Raw genomic sequence first — 23,058 nt, forward strand, 5'->3', positions numbered from 1 at the left:
AACCCTCTATTCTTAGAAATACAGCTTATAATGTAGAAGCAAGAGGAAAAGCGACATTGTAGTCAATAAAATGTTTGTATTTTGACAGCTGAGTGGAACTAAATTATATATATATCTATGTGACAGCTTTGCTCTACAGCCAAAACTGAGAGGTTCACATTTACAGTTCAGGCACGGACACTCTCCTGGAAAGGTCATGGACTATCTTTAAAACATCTCGCTGAGCAGAACTACAGAACGATCCCCGGCAGAAGGAAATTTGCTGAGAGACTTGAGATTTTGTCATGAAAACCTGCAGAGGAACCATCAGATGTCCTCATACCTTTGCAAAGATGGTCGTCACGCTTGTTACAAGGTATGGGCCTTAAAAAGTTGTATACCTCGACTTTTCCAATATCGAGGTATACAAAGATTTTTAACAAGTTGGTTTTTTTAAGTTGTTATTTATCTTTTAAGGCATACTGGTGGAATGACCAGTTTTGTTTTCCAGCTCCATGTAATACAGAATAATAGTACGTACCCTTCCCATATACTGTATGTTGCAATACTTTGTTAGCGGGCTAAAATTTGACTCTTACACATCTTACAAAACTAACCTACCGTTTAGAAATACAGTAGATGTTGAAAACTATAGGAGCGCCAACAACCTCTCCTAATGGGTAATGCTGTTTTAAAACTACAATTTGCAAGCTACGAGTATCAAGTAAATAGCAAACTGAAAGCTGTGGCTGAGCAGTTAGCTTAACTAGCCAGCTAACATTGGCTTTTTAAAATTGTATAGGGGTGTATAATATAGGAGTCGAAAAAAACAGATGTCATGTTAATCTTAAGAACTTAAATACTATTTAGCATATTTAGCATGTGCTTGTTACATTCCAGCAATATAGGCTCTCCAAAATTTAGAGACAGTTTCCCCAAATGTGAGATGCAACATTTATGAAGGTGTTATCATGAGATTTTCCAAAAATAATGCTCTTTAAGGTAAGCAATCATTTTACCATAGTTAGAACTTTTAAAGTTTTAAACGGAAGCCAAGCTCTTCCTAATAAAGAACGCGTGTGAGATTTAAATGCACACAATACAAATTATTGCTTATTCGTATAGACATATGCGCTTAAATCAGTCTCACTGTGGCTCAGATTGGGAGCACAAATATAACAATAACTATTAGTAGCGCAATGTGCAGGGACAAGACTAGAAGTGCAGTTTTTGAGCAAAATTGTGGAAAAACTGAGGGTGTTTACTTTAATTCAAGTGTCAATTATTGTGATTGTGCAAATAAACATCTTATTGTGAATTTTTTTGTGTTAAGCTTGTTATTTAGACTATTTATTCTAATAAGGACTGAAACTAATCTGATATAGCAAAGGAAAGACAAAAGATGGGGGGAGAGGAAGTGAGGTGAAATAAAATAAGCAACATCTCAGGAAGAAGTTAAGGGGAATGGCGAAGAGTGAAAGTATAATGCAAGATGTTGAGAGGTGGGATGGAGGCCAGGACAGAATAAAAAAAGGGAGACAAGGCCGAAGAATGCAATGAAACAACAGAGGCCTTGTTCCCGTTGAAAGAGCTGCTTCACCACTTTACCCTGCTTCTGTTGGTGGTGGTGGTGTTAGTGGGGGTGGCCCGTGCCATGGCTACAAGCACGCCTCTAATAGGGGTCTCTCATACAGCTTGCAATGCTACTGGTAACCATGCTGGTAATCCTAGAGCTTCACCTAGTACTACTAACACACTCTCCTTAATTCAACAAATACTATATCAGTAGGATGCTTAACAGAAAGTCCATTTTATACAATATAACAGATAATAATATCACTCTTCTTTAATTGCTTTTTGATTGAAGTGGCTCAGAATAGCAAATAGCTTCAGATAAGATATTTGCTGTAAAGGCAAATAAAGACTTAAACAAGTCTTACTCGTCAAGCTCATCCTCGTCATTGTGAGAGGTGTCGGCATACAGGTACTTGCTCATGTCGACAGGCCGAACTCCTTTCTTTTGCTTGGGCCTGGGAGGTTCTGGGTCAGGTTGGAGCTCAGGGTCCTGGTCGGGCTCGTCAAACGGGTTCCCAGGAGCAGATCCGGTCTCCGGTCCATCCGGCTCACTGAACGGGTTTGACGAGTCGTGGTCGTAGGAGTAGTCCTCATCAAGCTGCTGCCTCAGAGCCGGCTGGGGAGGGAGCTCTGTTCGATAAGGACGAGAGCGCCGACTGCATAAACAACACGTCTTTCACTAGACTTGACAAGAGCTTTGTTAGCGAGTAGCGAGCCAGACAGCAGAGAGCAAAGCAACACATCTGACTGCAGTCTATCTTGGGAACTAGCTAAGCATTACATACTTGGCTGCAATTTCGCTGCTTATATAGTGTGTATTATCTGTACAGATTTCTTTCTCTTATGAAGTCCAATACATGCCCAACTCCTCCAATGCATCACCTTCATTATGTGTGTTAATATTTCAAATTGGGATGTGGAAGACAAATGAAAAAGCATTTTATAACAAACGGTGTGGATTTTTTTCCCAGTTAAAGTTAAGAACAGTAAATTGTATTAATGCAAATTTTTTAAGTTCCCACTAAGGAGCACATCGAAATAAACTTACACAAGACAACAAAGCCAATGATCTTTATGTGCTTAAGAGTGTCTTAAAACAAATAAAAAAAACCCCAGATTATCAAGGGGGTAGACAAAAATAATGGTTTGGCAGTCTGACTCAAAGCCTTTTGTGGTGCTCCATACTTGGCATGTGCATTTTAACGCTTTGATATGCATGGCTTACCATCCAAAAGATGCCCTCCAATACAATTTTTTCTCAAGATCAAAGCTAAGAAAGATGTGCTGAAAACTGATTTTGCCGTTTTTTTTCACTTCCCAAATCAACAACGATACTTAAGGTTTTCTACCGGCCAATACCGATCCGAAACAGAAAAACAGTGCGGAATTGAAATGCTGAAGTTTCGTTTTTAAATAAATGTACCAAAATACAAATTTATTTGATAACTTTGCACCAATACAGCACAGTTAAATACACCCATAGCTTCACAAGCTTGGACAGGGGCGTGCTGTGGTGGCGCAGGGGGTTAGCACGCCCCACGTTTGGAGGCCTTAGTCCACGACCTTTGCCGCCTGTCTTCCCCCCTCTCCTCGCCCTCTTTCCTGTCTGCCTACTGTCGCAAAAATACGAACCACTAGCGCCGCAAAAACTCTTCGGAGAAAAAAAAGGAAAAAAAAAAAAAAAGCTTGGTCAAATATGTAAAAAAACAACTTTAAATTTCTCTGGTCAGAAGAATTAAGAGTACAAGAGGCTGACTACCTCGGCCAAATATCTAAAAATAAGCTACAACAATTCTTCTTTCAAATGGTTCAGAAAGTGCTGCAATTAGAAATGCTAAATATAATGTAAAACAATAAAACATGATGTCACTCAGAGCACAAAGCATAGAATTATACTGACTAGATCTGCCCTAATAAATGGATCGGGCACATTGTCACCGATACCAAATGTAATTTTTTTTTTTTTTTATATCGAGACTGATATAGATTTTAATATCGGATCAGTGCATCTCTAATTTTCTGATTTATTGACCCCGACTAGTCAATCGGTCATCTTTTCCTCAAAAATCAGTCAGCATTACAATCAATGGTAGTAAACTCACAGAGATCTTATCACCTACCTTCCTCACCCGGATCACCAAAAGGGTTAAGGGGGTAGGGGTGAAGGTCACCATCAGGCTCATCGAAGGGATTGTTCATCATGGTGGGAGCGGAGTCCTGATCCTCATCTTCCAGGAAGTTCAGCTTGTTGATCAGTTCTATCGCATTAGAGTCCAACGGAAAGACATTTAAGCAATGCAAGAACGTCAAAAAGCCAGAGAACACACAACACAAGACATCCTCAAACCCAAGTATCCAAAAATCTGCACTTGGAGTGAACCACAAGATGAAAGACCACAAGTACACCCCTCTTTTAGGGCATCCGCTGCCTGAACTTCTGCTTTCCTCTGCTCCCTCACTTGTCAGCGCATGTACAACAGTGGCATTCTGGGAAAAGTTATGCAGTACGGAGGGGGGTCTCCTGTGAAGGACTGAAGAAACAAATGGAGTTGCTATGGAGATCCTTACTGGAGATCTCCAAGGCTCGTCTACTTTGTCTTAATCGTACTGATCGTGGCTCGTTCCCAGGCGGCAGGGGTGCGGGCCGCTTTGAAAAGATCATAAATGTGTCTGAAGTAGATGCCAAGGAAGACTGCTGAGAGCTTTGTGACACTCTGGATGAGGAGGGGGGAGTTGCTGCAAGTAGCCTATGTGTCTCTTAATCTATATGTAGTGTGGCAATGTGGAGTGGTACCTGATAAGAGGCGCAGGACGTCTTCTCTTTGCGTACTGGTGTCTATTTCAGGCTGCAGTGATGAAAAAGTGTTTTTATACTTTCGACTGCTAGCCGTTTTTTGGGGGGCTGTTTTCTATACAAACTATTGAAATTAAGAGATTTTCCATTTGAAAATGGGGCAATGCAATTCAATGAGTATTGTTCTGCTTGTATTGAAGAAAAAAGGGGGCTAAATAGGTATGTTTAATCTGACTCAAGGTCACTCTGCCTCTTCACCAATTCATGCAACCAGCTGGCATTCTCTAGGCAGTTATTAATTATGGAAATAATAAAAAGCAAGAACTTCAGGCATAATCCATTTTTAAGACTTTTTTTAAAGAAAGATATTGTGTCCTGTGTTCCTTTATTAAAGCTATAACTTCTGTTTGGGGGAGTTAAATCTTAGAAAAAATGATAAATGAGGACCCCAGATCAACCAAAGTAACTCCAAACAACCACCTGCTGGTAGATATTGATTGGAATCATAAATTCACATTTTATGACTGTTAGAACTGTTAGGAAAATATTGAAATTTACGTTCAATTTTGTTTCGCCAGAGTGCTAAACATTCAAGTGGCAGTTACGAAACTGATGCAGATCAATCGGAGAACCTCATTTTATACATGAAAATGTCTAGAAAGATACAAAATGCCAAATGAAATAAATAACCAGCACTTAATCATCCTACACTGGTTCACCTCCAAATGCAGTAAAACACAAAGTTAAGGGCACACTGTCAAAAACGATAGAAACCAAAAGAATGAACACCGACTGATGTTTACTGATTTTTTACAACACAATAGAGGACAACAACTGAGGCAAAATAAACTTTATTAACACCACAACACCATCACAATACCAATGACGAGGATCAAGGAGGTGTGGGGGGCAGGAAGGGACCAAACGGAAAAGGAACCAAAATGGGCTAAAATGTTGAATATTACAAAAATTCAAATGTTTATTATAAAAATAGACACTTAGTACATATAAATAAAAAAAGTAATGGTTGGGTAGAGGTCACAGGTCACTGAAAGAAAAGAACGGAAGATGATTTGGGGTGAAAGAAAGGTGAAAAAAAGACCTTGGGAGGAAGCAGCAGGCTTAGCTGTTGCTTTGCGTGCTCGCTTGGGAATACCATCATCATCATCATCATCCCCATGTAAGCAGCTGAGGGCATTCAACTGGTTTACTATTTCTGTAAACGAAAGGCCCAGTACAGGAAGGGAGGGAGGAAGAATAAAAAGTGAACAATGCATAAAAACAGACCCTTATGCATAATATTCACTCGCAGCATAACACAAACTCGCAATATTTACATAGAAATATATACAAACAAAGAGTTAAAAAAAGGAAAAAAAACAGAAGGCTTGTTTTTTTTTATTTGCTCTGTTATTGATAATTTATTGATAAAGCTGGAAGTCTATTAAAAACTGTAGCAGTAGAAGAACAAAAAATTATAATTGTGCTTCAATGAAAAAACTAAACATCAAGAGTTTAGACCCTAAATGACTGAATTTAATAACATGGCTCAAAAAGTTGCACTGTTAGCATGTTTATATGAAGCAAGAGAGAAAAAAATAGGGGTTCACTACAGTATGTTGGCACAAAATTTTAAGGGTGCACCGATTGCAGTTTTCTGGCCAATCGGTGATTTTTAAAAAGTCTGACCTGGCAATTCCAATTTTGGCCGATACTGATTTTTTTTGCCCCAAAATTTGCTAAAAATAGCAATAAAGTCACTGATTTGGCAACATGGGTGACTATTGATAACTGGACACCTGCAGACATGCATGGTCTGTCATTCAGTAGGCCTGTCACAATAACTACTTTTGCAGGATGATAAATTGTCAGAGAAGTTATTGCGATAAGGGATAATATTGTTGTTTTGAGACTATTTTCACATAATGTAATACTAATTGTCAAAATGTGCAACCAAACCAAAGCACCACATTGAAGACTTTTATCAGCCAGTTTCAAACAAACCAAAAACTGGCTAGATTACTATTCAAGATGCTACATCTTTGCTTACGGTCTCCATTAAAAATACATGTTCCTCTTTAACTCTGTTGAAAATTTCAATACATTTTTCTTAGTAAAAAAACATATTTCTATTCTTAACGACAAAGGGTAAGCAGCAATTTACTTTATAAAATACTAAGAAAAAGGTAAAACAGCAACAAATCCAAACACAGACATCCATCTGGGGTCAAGTATTTACATTGACAACAACAAGAGAGAGCAAACCCCCCGGTTTGCCTGGTGTTGCTATAAACGCTCGAGAGGCTCGCTGGCTTGTTATGTAGGTAGGACTCATTGAGAAATATGATGATTGCAAGGAGTTGTGCTGGCTTGGCCTGGCCTTTGATTCAGAGATGCATGCTAGTGGAGCGTTGTTGTAGGCATTCAATGCATATACATGTAAATGAGACAAAGGGCGCAAAAAAAAAAGAAAAAAAAAAGGAAGAACGCGTGAAGCTTAACGTGAAGAGGTGCCGCTCCGAAAAGTTGGATTAAGCAAAGCAGGATGCAGTGAGGCCCAGATATTAGACCAGACGGTGAATCCCCAGCATGTACTGTATATATGGAGGGATGCGACAGGAAACTCTAAGCAACATAAACACAACCCTCAGGCTGAAAACCACGCTCTATGAACTCATGCATTTAGAAAAATCATAGTTGCTTTTTAAGTTTAGGGGTATATACACACACTTTCACACACACAAGCCAACAACCAGAGGCTTGAAGTAAGAAAGAAAAAAAAAGAAGGATATGTTGATGCCACACAAAAAGCCCCGTCAGCGGTGATCATTAATGGAGGTCTAATAGTTCAAGCTAGTTATTCTGTAAACACTTTTGACAAACATGGCTTTTGGTTTTGTTTGCAAAATTATTCAAATAGGATTTCATAACAGATTTGGAACAAATCCTGGACACATTGGATCAAAACGGCAAAATGTGGATGTGCTACGTGTTACTAGACAAAAGTGTTGTACTTTATATTTACACCTTTATTTAAACTGGAAAGTATCATTTAAATATGTGCTACCATTTTATACTGTCAGTTCAATTCTTAAAACAAATAAAACAACAAATAAACCAAAAAAGAAATATGGTAGCAAAAACCATTAAGACCCATTGTTGTTAAAATATTTCTACTATTTCAGTTCTTAGAAATGGCAAAAAATCTTTGATTTTAACCCATTATCTAAAAATAAATAAAGTACTGTTCCAATCTATACCTGTGATCTTGGCAGCCTTTTCTTCTTGGTTAACCCTGTTCTCCTCGTCCTCCTCGTTCTCCTCTTCGAAGTCATCCAGGTTGCCGATGTCGGCCTGCTTCATGCTCATCAAACTGGCGAGACTCTGCATGTCCTCATCACTGGAACAGAGAAACTTATGATTATAGACTGTAAAAACTGTTCAGGAAAGAAGTACCAAGACTAAATATTTAAATTAGTACAAAACAGACAAAAATAAACACAATGACACCAAAATAAACTGATTAGAAACCAATCAGAGATCAGATTCCAACGATAAAGTGATTCAAATGAAAAGCAGCTGAATTTCAAAACACTACTTTCATCAAGTGGAAAACCAATTGTATTGCATAATTATACAATTATACTGTACAATACGTATTAAATTATCAATGAGACAAAACAAAGAGGAAAAAATGCTGGCGTTAGACAAGCACATTAGCAAATAACTGGAAGAAAATATCAAAGGAATAAAATAAATGTATATAGAGGACTCTAGTTGTCTGTGTTGAGTCAGAGATATGATTAGAAATTTAAACCTATGCTAACGACTATGTTTTTGTGGAAAAATAATCAAGGATGCACAATATATCTGCATTAATATCGGTTTCGGAGGAACACTAAAAGTATTTATCGTATTTTCCGCACTATAAGGCGCACCTAAAAACCTTCAATTTTCTCAAAAGCCGAGAGTGCGCCTTATAATCCGGTGCGCCTTATATATGGACCAATATTGAACCACAACAGGTCTCGCAACTACGGTAAGCAGCCGCCGACTTCATTTCCCCCCGTAGAAGAAGAAGCGCGCAGTGCACGCTGGGTTTTGTGTAAAGACCCCAAAATGGCTCCTATTAAGAGACACGCTTACGACGCAGAGTTTAAGCTCAAGGCGATCAGTCCCGCAGTAGAACACGGGAATAGAGCAGCAGCGAGAGAATTTAACATGAACGAATCAATGGTGCGGAAGTGGATATATATTGTGATTGCACTAACGTTTGATTTACCGTAACAGTATCAGACTGTTTTTTACGTGTTTATTGAATCGAGGAAAAGTTCCCCTCCACTATATGTTATACCTTGCTGTTGTTAAAAGAAACTGTGTCATGAAAATACCACGTCACTTACTTTACCTCGGGGAAAATAATAAAACAGCTGTTTATTCATTTTGGGAATGAACGGAGTTTTCAGAACGCTGGTTTGTAATCTATTAATAAAGTTTGACTGACCTATCTGACTATTTTGTTGACATTCCCTTTAGCGCAGTTCCATCTAATGGATGCATAACGTAACCCCAGCCTCTACTGTAGCGTCTATTCTATGCGCATTATAATGCGGTGCGCCTTATATATGAAAAAAGTTTTACAATAGGCCATTCACTGAAGGTGCGCCTTATAGTGCGGAAAATACGGTATTACAAAGAGTGCGCTGAGTCAAACTGTATCATCGTTATTGGTTTATTCAGAACCAACAAACTCCCAGCGGGGGCTTCAGAATAACAATCAGCGTCACCCGGACTACCCAAGCCTGACGCTCTTTTATGATGTCATCACAGGTGGCCGTTTGTAGTTTTTAACCATGCGTAACATTAACACCACAATTCTCTGTATTCTATTTCAAAACTGTCAGATGACTTATTACCTTATTACTTATTAAAATACGGTACATGTTATTTTATATGTCCAAGAGGACACTGGTGTCATTATGGCAATTAAGAAGTTTTAACATATCGATAATTGTCTGATAAAAAATTACCATATTTGATAAAATTTTAAAAGAAAAACCTGCCGATATTAATAACCAATGTTTATTTCCACCTTCCCACTGTTTGTGCTTCGGGGGGGGGGGGGGGGGGGGGGGGGGGGGAAACGTGGCATTTGTTTGGTCATGTGACAGTGGTAGTGAAGTGTTAAAGTGAACTAGACATGCAATGTCAGTGATGTTGTCATGTCAAAAGGGTAGGGAATTATTTATAGTATATATATATATAAAACAATGATAAATACTGGTTATTGGCAAACATTAGATATCAGAGCAAATTTTTATAACTGATGCATCCCTAAAAAAATATGTGTTGCTGTCAAAAACAAGTCATTGGTGAGCAAGTTATTACTGACCAAAATAAAGTGTGTAACTATTAAACTCCTGAGATGTAATAGTATACATGGCATTGATTATAATTAAGTCTTGGACTTGGAAATTCCAAATATCTGTCCCTAAAACGCCACAAAATGCATTTTGGTTGTGACATTTTTAAAATTAAGTATGGAAAGATAAAGTTCGTTTCGTCTCTGTGTATTTTCTAAGTGTGGAGGAATCAACATCTTGTTCGCTTTGCCACAACCTTCTGTTAAAAGCATCTAAAACTTCAAATTTCGACTGAACCTGAATCTCTCCATGTTTCCCCAACTATCTCTATATGCTTCCTGGTATTTTATGTCGTCTCCTACCACTCCCCTCCATCTCCTGATATCACTGCTCCATCATAATTGCTGTATTTCTCTCTCTCTTTCCCCTTTGTGTTTGGTGTTTCCCAGCCTCACAGGCTCATTTGAACTGGCGTGATGGGGTTTGTTTGTGTGTGGTCGACATCATTCCCAGAAGGGTTAACAAGGGTTATGCGCCATCGACCCGCGGTCCGCGACACAACAAAGGCCTCGGCGCTGCACTCAAATGCAGGGGGCGGGGGGAGGGAAACGCTTAAAAATAAAGAAAGTTTAAAATCAAAGCAACAGTCATATTTTTGATTAATAAACAGGCAAGCACAAACTGACTGTGTCTGAACTAAAGAGAGTGTAAAGGGAACCTGGAAGTCATGAGTACAGGAGTCTGTACTGTAAAATGTTTGCACACCCTTAGGTTAAACTGTGCTGAATATTTAATAATACTTACGTGGCCTTTCCTTCCCGGAGGAAGATGCAGGAGAGAGAGAACTGCAGTGTGGCCGATACCACTTTCTTCGACAAGGGCTTGAACTTGAGTTTGACATCTGTCTGAGTGGGCATAGGACTGGCATACTGCTTCATGTTTATGCTGCTGGTGGCTAAAGCCTTCCTCCGTCCTGACAGAGACTCCTGCAGACAAGGGAGATTGAACACTACATTCGATGTAGGGCTTAACAAGTCACTACTTCTCAACACCACATTGAGAGGAGGTTTTTAGGAGAATGCATTGTGTACCTCCAATGGTTGATCTGATCTTGAATTGTTCAGACGATGTTATGTCCTTTAGTATACATTGTGAGTCGGAGTATCAATGTCAAATTAGTTTGGGAATATGCCAAAGAGGTGATAAAGAGTTTCAGGGTATTTTGACTCGGTTTGACTGGGTACTAAAAATGGCAACATTTGTTACATTTTCACTGGTGCGGTTCTCTTTTGTACTGCACTCTGTCAAACAATCCAAATTCTTTAAAAAAACTTTAACCTCCTCACCTGTGGTGGCGCTGCACCAATGACGACTGAAAGAAACAACACAAAAACCTCCAAAGAAGACACGGAGTACAACTTCCTTCTTCAGGAAATGCAAGCAAAAATGGAGTAGCATCAGATTTTAGCGATTGCAACATTTCTCTTTCGTCTTTGGTAAAAGACCACAAGGCTTGAACATTTGTTTTTGCTGTATTTACTCAGAATGCCCTGTGTTGTAGTCCACTTCCTGGTTTTGGAGTGGTCTCCGGTCCACTTGACGTTCACTCGAACTAAACCAGAGTTCACTTTAACCGAACCGAGACCTAAGTTTTTATGTGAACCTGAGTTCACTTTTTTGAGATATCAAATGCATATTCACACCTCTCATAACGAACCAGACCTAGATAATTGAACTAAAGTTTGATTAAAGCGGACAAAGCAGGGGTGGTGTGAATACACCCTTAATGTGAGCATGTGCATGCAGGTCGCTAACCAAAAGGCAGTGTGTTCAGAATAAGAACTGCTAAAAAACCTGGTCATTGACTGCTAGACCTGAAAACCAAACAGCTGGGGATGTTCCAGGCCTTTCTCTGCCCTCCTTGAACAAAAACTGTCTGGCTGGGTACGGAAGCACCATGCTGTTGGTGAATATCAGACTGGTTCACCACCTTGCTGTGTTGACACCACCAATGTGAAAATTGCCCAGCCACAATGCCTTCTTTCAAGTACATTCTGTAATAGGAAATTACTACATTGCTTGAAATGACACAGCAAAGGAACAACACACCGGTACTCACATGTTGCTTTACAATAAAGCACAAAAGCATGCGTTTGTTTAAAATGTCTGCGTCCAAACACCTCCATTTCTTTGTTTGTTTGTTTTTTTACCCCTCCAGGGGGTCTTTTGTGGGCTCTAGTGTCCCTTATATGACAGTAGGCTGACAGGAATCGGGGAAGGAGAGGGGGGAAGACATGCGGCAAATATCGTCGGGTCCGGGAGTCGAACCCGCGACGGCCGCGTCGAGGACTCAAGGCCTCCAAACATGGGTCGCGCTAACCCCTACGCCACCAAGGCACGCCCCAATCTCCATTTCTTTGTAAATGTTTTACTGCATGGGTGTGTATAAACAGCATCCAACTCCACTGGCCGTGGTTTTGCACGCAGTCGCATCCAGTCTTGTCTCCGACATGGATCGAGCTCTGAGGATTCATCCTCTCGTGCTCACAACGGCGAACAAAGCAGGGCAGCTAGCTCTCTTTCACACTCACCAAATCCAGAGCACATATACATACTGTATACACACACACACAATCCCTGCCATGTGTGCCAGATAAACCGATACAAGCTCTTTACGTTAGCCGTTTCCTGATGTCTTCATACACAAAGCCACACACTCACCTCGGATGCTTTGGCGCTGTGGGAGAAAACTCAATCTCAGCCTTATCTCTGAAGACTGCAGGTTATTTATTCACACTTACACACACACACACACACACGCATTCACACAGAACTTGTATCATGTTGGAGTGGTAAGGTGTTTGGTAATAAGGTGATAAACTATTCAAGCCCATAACAGAGATTACAAATCCACAGGTCAGCTAGAAAAGTTCCAACATTAGGCGTAAAGAGGAACAGAGACATGTCATGTATGCCATTTTTTACTAACTTTAATAATTCAAAAGTTTGTAGAAGTCATTGTTTCTACATAGAATTTATACCAACATTTCCTGAGTCAAATTCTTGTAGCTTTCTATTAATTTTGTGTTTATTTTTCCAACTTTAAATATAAAGGTTCAGAATGCTGTACAACAAACTTTAACAGTGGTTAGGCTTGAATCATGGAATTTGCAAAAAAATAATGTACAGACAGCTAGATGGATAAACAAGACAATCCATTTAAACAAAAAATAGGAATTACAAATATTCCAAGTTCCATATACTGTTTCTGTCCTCATACTTATAAAAACTTAATCTCTGTAGCAACCCTGGAAATTCAAAAAGGAAAAAATGTGTCTGACATTAGAATTACTTCCGAACAATATATACAAAAAGAAGTCTAACGTCTGATAAAAGTCAACAAACTCATACGCCAATGTTTTTTAAAAGAAGTAAAACCCTTAAACCATAATTGCATCAAGCAAGAAAGTAAAAAATCTGAAGATTGATAAAATACTGACTTTTACCAAACTCATGAGGTCTTAAAACATTGGAAAACCAATTCTAAACGTGTCATTATTTTTACATGTTGATCAAGCCAGGAAGAGCTGCAACAGATGGAAAACTTCAAACTTTTCTACTAGGGGTGCAACGATCAGCCCCAAATTCATTAAATTTACGACATCAGAAACTGACCGATACTTACATGTGAAAGTGATCTTATCCACCAATCTTAGCCTTGGCAACGGTCTAAAAATCAGTCACTGTCTTCTTTTGCTCTGTTGTGAGAGCGTTGACAGACCCACCCACCTGGTTACAATAGTCACCCACATTTGACAACTTAGCAAATTTGTTGCAATATTTAGAAAGGTTTCAAATAAAAACAAGCCCAGCATCAGCCGAAATCGGCAGGTCAGGCTTTTTAGTGATTGGTGATAGGCCAACTACAATCAGCGCACCCCTAATTTCTACACTGCATAGAAAACATTTAATGCTTCCTAGAATGACAATCTCCAACATTCCCGTTTCGATCATGGCTTTCTGTTTTTTCGATCTTCTGCCAATTTCGTCTAATCCAACCTTCTGCACCTGTTCCTCTTCTCCACCTGTCTCCATGCTCAAACGAATGATTTAACAAAAATAGCAAAAGAAGAGTCCAACCAACTCACTACGGAGGCCACTTGACATTTGATGCTGACATTTGAGCCTTGTCGCTTTTTCCACGAAAACATAAAGCAATGAAGCCGCCGACCCAACTGTCCAAAGAACAGCCCAGAAGAAGGGGATCAAAAAAAAGGAGAAAAACTCTCCTTTTGCCTCTTATCTCCCAGCAGATTATACCCTTTGCTATTATACTAAGCTAATAGCGCATGCAGATACTTTATGAATGAATTTACTAAATGCGGCAAACACTTAAGAAGTGGGGATTTAGAGAAGCAGTTTGGGGCGATGGAAGGAGGAGGAGTGTGGGGAGTGTTGAGAAATAGGAAATAGTTAAGGATATGCAAATAGTGCAGCGGAAGAATGAAATAACTGTTTCTACAGATTTGGGTAGTGGCTGGCAAACAATGGGAATCTTCTCCATTTCCCTGGATGCTGCTTGTCAATCACTGTGTGTATTGGAGAGAAGGTGTGGGAAGTAACACGGATTAGGGCGACTAGGAGGATGTGACAATGTGTAAAATGAAAGGGAAGGACAATACAGAAGTTTAATTTATTACAAAGAGGATAGGACTATCAATATGCTCTTTCTTTGAGCCTACAGAATGACTACACGTGTGTAGGGGGGTGTGTGTGGGGGGGTGTGTGTGTGTGTGTGGGTGTAGCAGTGGGAAAAGGGCAAGCAAGGAACAGACTGAAAGAGAAAAAGGAGGGGGTGACAGCTCTTTGCTGCCCCCTGGCTGCAACTGTTTAAAACTGCATTTTGCCATTAAAAGGTCAAGGCTTTCAATTTAGAAAAAGGGACGAGCTAAGTTACCAAGCTTCAAACTGGCCTAGTGTTGCTCTTCCTTTAAAAAAAGTGGCTTGCATTGCAGAGGTGTGTGTGTGTGTATGTTGAGTTGAACTGTGTTTTTTAAGAGTACCAGCCCTGCCCCTTTTCTTCCTTCTGGTGCCAGCTGGCCCCGGATCGATCCACAGATGCTCCCCTGGTGGGGGGGCAGAGGTCAGGGCAGGAGGGTGCCCGGGGGTCCTGCTGAATCTCTCTGCCCTAAAATGCCAATGGGACATGCTGGAGAAAAGGGAGGGGAAGGGTCCCCTTTGTGGCTAAGAGATGGATTAATTAGGCTGAGTGCTAAAAAAGAATATGGCTTTGTTTAGACCTGGTTTGACACACACTCACACACCCATACACTGGCAGTTGGGCACTGTTAGCACATGATCAACAAAAAGACTAAGAGCCCCCATGCACACATCAATCAACTAATGGGGTTTTAACAAAAGGTCACCAGTCACTTAATTTCTAATGATCTTCTCTGATCGACTGTATGTATATATTTAAGCTTCTGTCAAATTCAGTCATAAGTGTTATTTATGTAACAAAAAGGCCAGAAAAAAGGCACCAAAATTAAAAACTTGTTCAAGTTCATCGTCAGCTCCACTGCTGCTTAATGTGGGTATTACCCAACTGCCCTGTTTTAATAAAGCAAACTGAGTACGGTGATGTTGAATGTGCTGTTGACAAAGACAGAAGATTAAACCATGGCTCTGTTATTACAAGGGTGATAAGTGATGAATCACTGGTTTCACATCAAGCAGATGATTATCTCACTTAAGCCTGTTGCTAGCATAAAACAAAACACCGCTGAACTGCAGAGGAAGGGACAAGACGAGGTCAACTGAACTCCAAATACATAGTGGATTAAAGCAACGGCTCGAGAAAACCGATGAGAACATATTTTTATTCCCTCAGAGTACTTGAACTCCACAAACTTTCACATATCTTAGTGTGATTTTATGTGACAGACAAAACATAAGCTAGTACATACTATGAAGTGGAAATAAAAATGATACAAACCTGAGTAGTAGAGGTGCACTGATTGCAGGTTTATGGCCGATTGCCGATCACTAAAATGCCAAATCTCATCTTGACCGATACCAATTTTTCAACTTAAAAGTCACTAAATATTGCGACAGGCAGATATGCCAGTCAATGTCTCACAGAGAGCAACCAGGGAGAGTGGCTGACTTTCAAACCTTTGTGGTGGGAGATATCAGTTTCTCATGAAGGCGTCAGTCATGATGCAAAAAAAACGTGTTTCCATTGCAGTTTTACAAAACACAATACAACTGAAAAACCACCTCATCCTGGCTCAAAAGTGAGTTTTTCTCAAAAATGGTGTGCTTCCATTGAGCGTATTTTAGTCATTTTAATTTGCGCAATTTTATGATCAATGGAAACACAGCTAATGATGTTGTGAAATAGCGATAAATTGTGCTGCCCTAGTAAGATAAGTGAAATCATGAAAGGGTTGTGAGTACGTTTAGAAGTGAGGGTATTTATGTGTCATCTGTTGCTTTTCGTTAAAAATCTTATTAGAAAGCTTTATTCTAAATTTTACCTTTTTAACATTTCTGCATATCGCTTGGCTTTTTACTCAACAAATAACTTACCGCACAACAGCACCTCTGTAATCCACATTCAAAGCGTTTGGAAACAATTACAGCCAAACTCAATTTACCCTAGAGAATAATACAAAGCCAGCGCCGCATTAGCCCTTCGCACTCGACACCCCAAAAATCAGCTGGCTGAGTCTGAATCCAACAGTCAGCAGATTGGAGGTGTTATTCCTCTTGCCTCAAGGTCACTATTATTGGAAATGGAGACATCCAATGTGCTCACATCTCTCTTTGAATCCACACACAATGGAGGGATTCCTCTGTGTCAATTTGGCCTCCCCTGATAAGTGATAAGGCAGCCCTTTTTACATACCATCTATGAATGCCACACTATAGGCATTATGGGCACATACGCACACACAAAGATTAAGGCCAATTTAATCATCGGTTACTATTATATGTGAGGATTTACCTTTTCCTCCCTGAAGCTGTGTGTTTGTGTATTTTAAAAAGCAACAATAGACATAAAAGGCATGCAATGCTATCACTTTGGTTATGGGAATTACAATAACAATAGTTCTAATATTGGAATGAACTGCGTGAATGGTTCTCTTGTCTGTGTGTTCGGCACATGGTCATACAGACCAGCTGATTTGATCTGTTCCACATTCACATGCATTCAGAAAAAAACAACAACTGGTGGACAGGATTTTACCACACTGGAAAAGCCCATCGAGTTCCGAGTCTGAAATGGGGAGAGGGAAAAAAAACCCTCTTAAAAGGAAAACATCTACCGTAGAGTACTTTCTTGGTAAAGAAGGTAAAAAACAAATAAAGGAAAAGTGGCAAAATAACTTTAAAAATACAGTTTGCTTTTAGTTCTAGTGGTTGCAACACTGACAAATCAGCAGTTTAGATTTAGATCCAGTTCAAAAACACCAATTATCCCAAAGGGAAATTAGATGTTTTAACTCATATCATCCAAGTATCTTTAAAGACATGGTAACAGACATGCTAAGAGATCATTTCCAGGCAACAGAGACAACATTCCACAGTAACAGATCCTCAATGACACTATCAGTTGTTGGGGAACACTGCTGCTACTCCACTTCATTTGCTTTTGCCACTCCTCTTTAAATCTCTTTGCTAGATGGTGAGAAGCAATCAGGGAAGTGATCCTTGCCTATTTCGGCTGATGGTAAGCCATGTTTTGAACATTCTCTCTATACTTTGGTAGCTAAATCTGGTTACATCCATATAATCTAGAATAGAAATGTGTCCAAATTATTTTTGACGGGTTTTAAAATCATGGTTGATCCAAGTAATGATAGTTTATTATCCACAGAAAGTGTCATTAGGCTGCAGCAGCCACAGCTATCAATCATTCAAAATGTCGTCCTTGCTAATGTATTACCCCCATGCTGTCATCAACCAGTTTCAGTTGTGCATAAAACATACAAAAAAACACATAAAAGATGCTTATTACAGTTTAGGCAACCCAAGGTGAATAATATTTTCCTATTTTTGGGCGGGAGGGGTGGTGGAGTGGAGGAAAATTGAAATTGGTACTAAATCTGAGGCACAGAGAAAAATTTGTAATTGATTAATGAGCAACACTTTGTGGAGTACTCTGTAGATTGATTAATCACTAAAGCATCAGAGATCACTCATGTTTCAACATTAGAAGTATATTTTCCAATGGCCACCAAGCTAATATCTTCAGTCTTCACTTCCGCTCCTCATTTCTGTCCCCTCCATCTCGCTTCCTCCGCTCTTTCGTCTTATCAGTGTGTCCAGGGTGCCCTCCTCTCTTCTACTTTCTGGGTCTTTCTTTTGGGTGGCCCCTTAGTGCCCCCTCCTACACACACTCTCACACCCAGAGCATGCACTTCAGACAGGGGGCTAATGGGAAAATAAATTACCAGCCGGCAAAAGCCCTGGCTCGGCACTTCTGGCTGGAGAGAGAAAGGGCCCACAGGAGGGGCTGGCTGGAATGAAGGGAGGTGGTCCAAGAACTGAGAGAGGGAGAGAGAAAGACGAGAAAGGAAGACACACGAATCACAAAAAAAAAAAAGTTGAGAAAAGGGAAAAATGCTTGGGAAAATGAGACAGAATGTACAAGGGGAAAGGAGGATGGTGAGAGAGAGGAAGACAGGTTGAAGGGATTAGCTGGAGTTCATTCGTGGTCTGTGAAGCGCCTGCTCATCACTTTTCCTGCCATTTTACCATCTCTGGTCATCACAGAGGCCTAAAATGACCAATAACAAACACACACATACACGCATCCAATACTCGTCAGAACTATATCTGGGATTGATTACTCTTTGCGAAGCAGCAGTTTAGATATCAAACCAACAGATTTGCCACAGATATCTGAGTTGGTGTGTGTCCGTGTGTATGTATTTATATTTTTGAAGTCAGGTTTTGTTGTGTAAAAGACAAAAAAAACACACACACACACACTTCAGAAGCAGGAAAATAAACTGTTGTCTCGGTTTTGTTTTCTCTCTTTCTGAAGGTTTAGAGGCAGACTCCAAAACTGCCAACTTGTGTTGTCTTTATTCTTCTTTCGCTCCTCTACTCCCATCCAAACCTAGCACGGGAAACTAATTGTGAGGTAAGGAATATGTATTCATTTTAGAATAATCCAGAGTGGACTTTTTATTGCACATGTTGAAAGACAACAGGTTTGCTCTTTTTAGTTTATTGAGATGCAAAAAGAAAGATGTGAAAAAGCCCTTTAATATTTCATCATTCTGTTGCTTCACTACTGAAGGAAGCTAACAATAACACACAAACTAACAATTTACTTTCAAACGTCAATTATGTTATATAAATTCAAGAAAAGAAAATGTCTGTTGGAACTCTGAAAACAACTCAACTGTGTTTTCAATGAAGATTTTCTACAGCAAATTCTTTTTTCTAAATAACGTATTGGGATGTCCATTGGATGATACCGCACAATACTGTTCTAGTTTCATTCTAAGATAACATAGTAGGTTAAGAAGATCATGAGTTTTAATGATAAATCTGACTAGAACATCTATATTTAAGAGATATCAAGTGGTGATATCAAGGTGAAGATAAGGTGGAATTGTTTTTTGGAAGCAATTTCCATCCAACTTTAAGGATCTGTTTGTTTTTGCAGTTTTTGGCAGGCTGCTAAGATCTGTCAGAGCTATGATAGTGCTCTAATCCAGGGCAAAGCTGATTTGCTTAAGGGAAGAGAGGGGGGTTAAGATGGCCTCCGACAAGAAACAATTGCCCCAAGTGAGAGTCTGCCTCTTTCCCACCCTGCTCCATGACAAAGGTGTACTCTCCATGCTAAGTGACAAATCTGGGGAGACAAAGAGCATTAGCAGGGTGATGCTCTGCTCCAGTGCCTCCGATTGTGGCCAACTCAAAGAGAATCTAATATGGATTTTGAAAAAAAAGGAGAAGGAGAGATTAGAATGAAAGAGAAACAATGAACACCTTCTACCAAGGGGGAATTAGTGGAGGGATTGGATAAGAAGCTGGTGTGACTTGGTGTGTGTGTGTTGCATGCTTGAGCGCTTCTTCTTTGAAATTCTGTTTTTCCTTGAAAGAACAATACAGTTTGCAGATTGTATTTATGTGCATTTACATGCAACCTAAAATGGTTCTTGTGATATTCTGAGCATGCATTAGCCATCTTTGCCATGCATGGAAGCAATCTTTGTTTGAATTGGAGGAGGGGAGGACAAAACGCAATTTGAAAACTACAGCAGGCTCAAAACAATTTGTCATTTGATTTCAATACATTTTTCTCCTTAAAACTTTAGGCTTTAGTCTAACACCTTGAACTCTTTGGGTGTGGCACTCTGAGAAAGATCCAAAGTACAGATCAGTTATGGATCACTCTAACCGCCAGTAGCTGGCTTAGCACTGGCATTAGAAGACTTCACAAGACCCCTATTCTTTGTCACTTAGCAGAACAACTGCCTCCGTTTGCCAAGAACTCGGTGTGTGTGTGTGGGGGGGGGGGTTTCAATCCCTTGCATCTTCATATCCAAACAAGCACTCACACGTACTCACCGACAACGGATTTTCAAGCGATAATCTGGATGATTCATCCTAAACACAAATTTAAGCTACGCTCATCACACACGCCTGCATGCATACACACATATCCTTTCTCCACCACTGGTAGACACCTAGCGTACATGCCGCCCTCTCATGCCCAGTGGGTCAAGCTTGTGGATAAACAGGGGGATTTGCAGAGGCCGCTATTTGGCGGGCCACACAGGCATGTCTACATCGCAGGCAGCCATCTTAAGTCCTAAAAGAACAAAATAAATAAGCAAGGCAGAGGAGATAACTGTTCAACTGGCTTTTCACAGTTGTGCCTCGTTTCCCACCAGGAGCGTCTGGCCACCCATCGTCACCATACAACACATAACAGAAACGAGATGAGGGGAAAGACAAGGCAGGAAAGTCTGATTAGAGTCAACTGAAAGTCATGAGGTAATCGAGGACAACCTCAGACGACCGTTGGGAGAGGGTGCAGTGGGCAATACAAAAATAGCCTATAATGTAAAATTAAGAAATGCTAACTCAAAAACTAACTAAAAGGGAATGGGGTAAATACGTTTTGGTAGAAGAAACCTGATGTGACCCTGACTCTCCAAAGTCTTAACAGAACTCTTATCAGTAGCTTTCTGACAGAGATGAGTTCCATCAGCTTCTAAGATGTCTTGAATTAAACAGTTGTTTGAGACTCTTGATATTAAAACACTAGAATAAGTTAATTTTAATGAAAGCTGGGAGGAGGCCCCGGGGAAGACCCAGGACACGCTGGAGGGACTATGTCTCTCGGCTGGCCTGGGAACGCCTCGGGATTCCCCCGGAGGAGCTAGAAGAAGTGGCTGGGGAGAGGGAAGTCTGGGCCTCCCTTCTGAAGCTGCTACCCCCGCGACCCGACCTCGGATAAGCGGAAGAAGATGGATGGATGGATGGATGGATGAAAGCTGCCTCATGAAGCACAACTTAGTCGCTGCTACCACCATTCCTGAGCTATTATTATGGTTCTTGGATATGAAGATAAATGCTTTAAGCTGGGTCTCATGTACGTATATTTGAGACTCCTCCTATTGCTTATGTAAGAAAGAAAGTACCGTAGTTCTTGTGTCGTCCGGTCACATTAGCTGTGTTTCCAACCAATTGTCACTCATGTAATTTTGTTGAGTTTTTTTTTAATGTTGCCAATAAGGGAAAATAAATAAAATGTGAATTAAGTGTGTTTACACCTTATTGGACCAATTCAAGGAGGCAATGTGCAGCGTGATTTTGTAAGATGTTGATGTTATGCAAAGCTGTAAGAAAAAAGAAGTAGAGGTTGCAAACTAGCATAGAGCACACATATCAGGAAAATGGAGAAATGTTTTCAGGAATGTGTTATTGGCCAAGTTGAAAATGTTCCTTCATGTCAACTGATATTGGTGATGTTACATGTCCAGAAACATAAATAAATCCAATTCTAATGCAAAACAACAGTATAAATAACTGATCAGTCATGTGAGGTATATGTTTGCTACACCTTATTTGTATCATAACCCTGACTCCAACATCTCTATGTCAGACTTTCTAAAAATACAGCTGGACAAAGATTTAAAGAGGAGCAGCAAAGGCAAATGATGTGGGTTGGCAGTGCTTGCCAACAAGTGATGGTGTCAACCAGCACAGATTGCTGTAGAATATTGTCACTGTTGCCTGGAAACGAAGCTATTAGCTGTTGTAAGCTATGAGACTGTTATACACAAACAGTCTTTTGTCATACACCTCTTCAGATTTGCTATAAGAGTATCTGCTACTGGTGATCCTTCAAGCCTATAGCATCATAAAGCATGATGGCTCTTACTTTGATGAAAAGAGTTAAGACATTTAATGTCCCTTTTGGATAATGAAATATTCCTGAATTGCAAAGAAGATGAAAGAAACCATTATTCCTGTTTGAAACATATGAATTTGGAGTAGTCAGCTGGAAAAGACTGACTAAAACTGAACAGAATCCATTCTCTTTATTTGTAAAACATAATAAATGTATAAGTTTTTTCCTAAAGTAATGCTTAAGTCTTGCCTTGTTATTATGTACCCAAACCTGTATTTTGGATAGTCCTGTGAGCTGGATACATCGTTACACACTTTTCTCAGTTGAAGCTTTTAGAAATCCAGGCCAAGGCTCATAAATCTTTGATACCAGCATGGTAACATAATCTAGCCACTATGCTATCTTTGATTTCCTGTTAGCTCTACATAAACCCCATGCTCAACGAAGGGAGTTATGTAAGTAGGTATATTTCTCTTGTGTAAGCAGATCCTTTGGACAACTTTTTTTTTTTAATTTGTGAAAAAGGCATTCATATTTGGTTATATTTACTGTAAATGCATAATTTGCTATGTAGGTAATGCATGATCGACTAATTGAGAAGGTGGACATATGTACATACGAACTGTCAGTGTCTGCTTTGGTGTCTGGTGGCATCTGCTGCGTTGTTGGCTGGAAACGAATCGCAACGGGAGGCCGAAGCCCCAGAATAAGGAGATGAAAGCCGAGGTCACAACCTGGACCAGTGGGACAAGTCACTTTCACAAATACACTCTCACACATGCAAGTCAGAGCATACACAGGCTGCGTGCACATGGCGTACACAGGACTTACTGCAAACATATGGGCCTTTCACAGACACACACAGAACACAGCATGAGTGGCGCAGCGCAAGGACGAAAGATGACAGAATGAATAAGATAAAAGAGCAAACGTGTCAAAAATATGACAGATGAAATGCACAG

The 23,058-nt window shown here is 40.0% G+C and overlaps 1 protein-coding gene across 9 annotated transcripts in view; it reads right to left on the reverse strand.

Annotated features, from left to right (window-relative positions):
- The window catches only part of ehbp1 (EH domain binding protein 1), a 163,632-nt gene that overhangs the window by 115,269 nt on the left and 25,305 nt on the right, over positions 1 to 23,058 (reverse strand). For 7 of the 9 annotated variants that reach the window (XM_023327199.1, XM_023327198.1, XM_023327197.1 and 4 more), the window contains 5 exons: positions 10,516 to 10,697; positions 7,609 to 7,748; positions 5,451 to 5,564; positions 3,675 to 3,812; positions 1,920 to 2,184 (listed from right to left, as the gene is read on the reverse strand). In XM_023327199.1, the coding sequence (XP_023182967.1) occupies positions 1,920 to 2,184; positions 3,675 to 3,812; positions 5,451 to 5,564; positions 7,609 to 7,748; positions 10,516 to 10,697 (839 nt within the window). The remainder of the gene's footprint in view (positions 1 to 1,919; positions 2,185 to 3,674; positions 3,813 to 5,450; positions 5,565 to 7,608; positions 7,749 to 10,515; positions 10,698 to 23,058) is intronic. The other 2 variants (XM_023327204.1, XM_023327202.1) reach the window with 1 other exon arrangement.

This window comes from Xiphophorus maculatus, chromosome 22 (genome assembly GCF_002775205.1).
Source record: "Xiphophorus maculatus strain JP 163 A chromosome 22, X_maculatus-5.0-male, whole genome shotgun sequence".
Lineage (NCBI taxonomy): Eukaryota > Metazoa > Chordata > Actinopteri > Cyprinodontiformes > Poeciliidae > Xiphophorus > Xiphophorus maculatus.